Below are 556 nucleotides of genomic sequence, written 5' to 3' on the forward strand. Positions count from 1 at the left end.
GCGAGCGACACAGCCCGGGCGGCGCCGGCGCGGGGAGAAGACGCTTTTCCTGTTCCCGCAGGTGCCGCCTCCCCCTTCCCTCCGACAATAAGCGGCGGCGGCGGCGGCAGCGTCAACCTCACAGTTGCCATGGCAACCCCGGCCTCCAGGCAGCTGCTGGCAGCGTTGGGAAGGAGGGCTCTTCCATGCCAGGGGCTGGGGGGCACCGGGAAGGACGGGGCAGGAATCTTAGGAGGGCAACCTGGAGTCAGGGGTCAGAAGCTGGGGAAGGGCTGGCTGACTGACGTCAGGGATGGGTGCCCAGGCCACGCACGTGGGTGTTCGCCTAGGTTCAGGCCCCTGAGGTCAGCAGTCTAGGCTGCAGCGAGGAGAGGAGCGTGGGCCCGGAGTCAAAGGTCTAAGGTCAGGGGACAGAAGGGGAACCCAACACTCACCTCTGCGTCGAGCCCCATCCTCTTCGGGCTTCCTGGTCACTGACACCACCTTCATGACGAGGCGGTTCCCGCCCTGGCGGATCAGAGCCACGACCTGCTTGTGTCCGACTTTCACCACGTTC

General features: G+C 66.2%; 1 protein-coding gene across 1 annotated transcript in view; it reads right to left on the reverse strand.

The window, feature by feature from the left end:
* The window catches only part of SHANK3 (SH3 and multiple ankyrin repeat domains 3), a gene marked incomplete at its 5' end in the record, with an annotated part of 46,094 nt that overhangs the window by 27,357 nt on the left and 18,181 nt on the right, over positions 1 to 556 (reverse strand). Inside the window, one exon of the mRNA XM_010828574.1 lies at positions 435 to 549. Within this exon, the coding sequence (XP_010826876.1) occupies positions 435 to 549 (115 nt within the window). The remainder of the gene's footprint in view (positions 1 to 434; positions 550 to 556) is intronic.

Source organism: Bison bison, unplaced genomic scaffold (genome assembly GCF_000754665.1).
Source record: "Bison bison bison isolate TAMUID 2011002044 unplaced genomic scaffold, Bison_UMD1.0 scf7180017858667, whole genome shotgun sequence".
NCBI classification, from domain to species: Eukaryota; Metazoa; Chordata; class Mammalia; order Artiodactyla; family Bovidae; genus Bison; species Bison bison.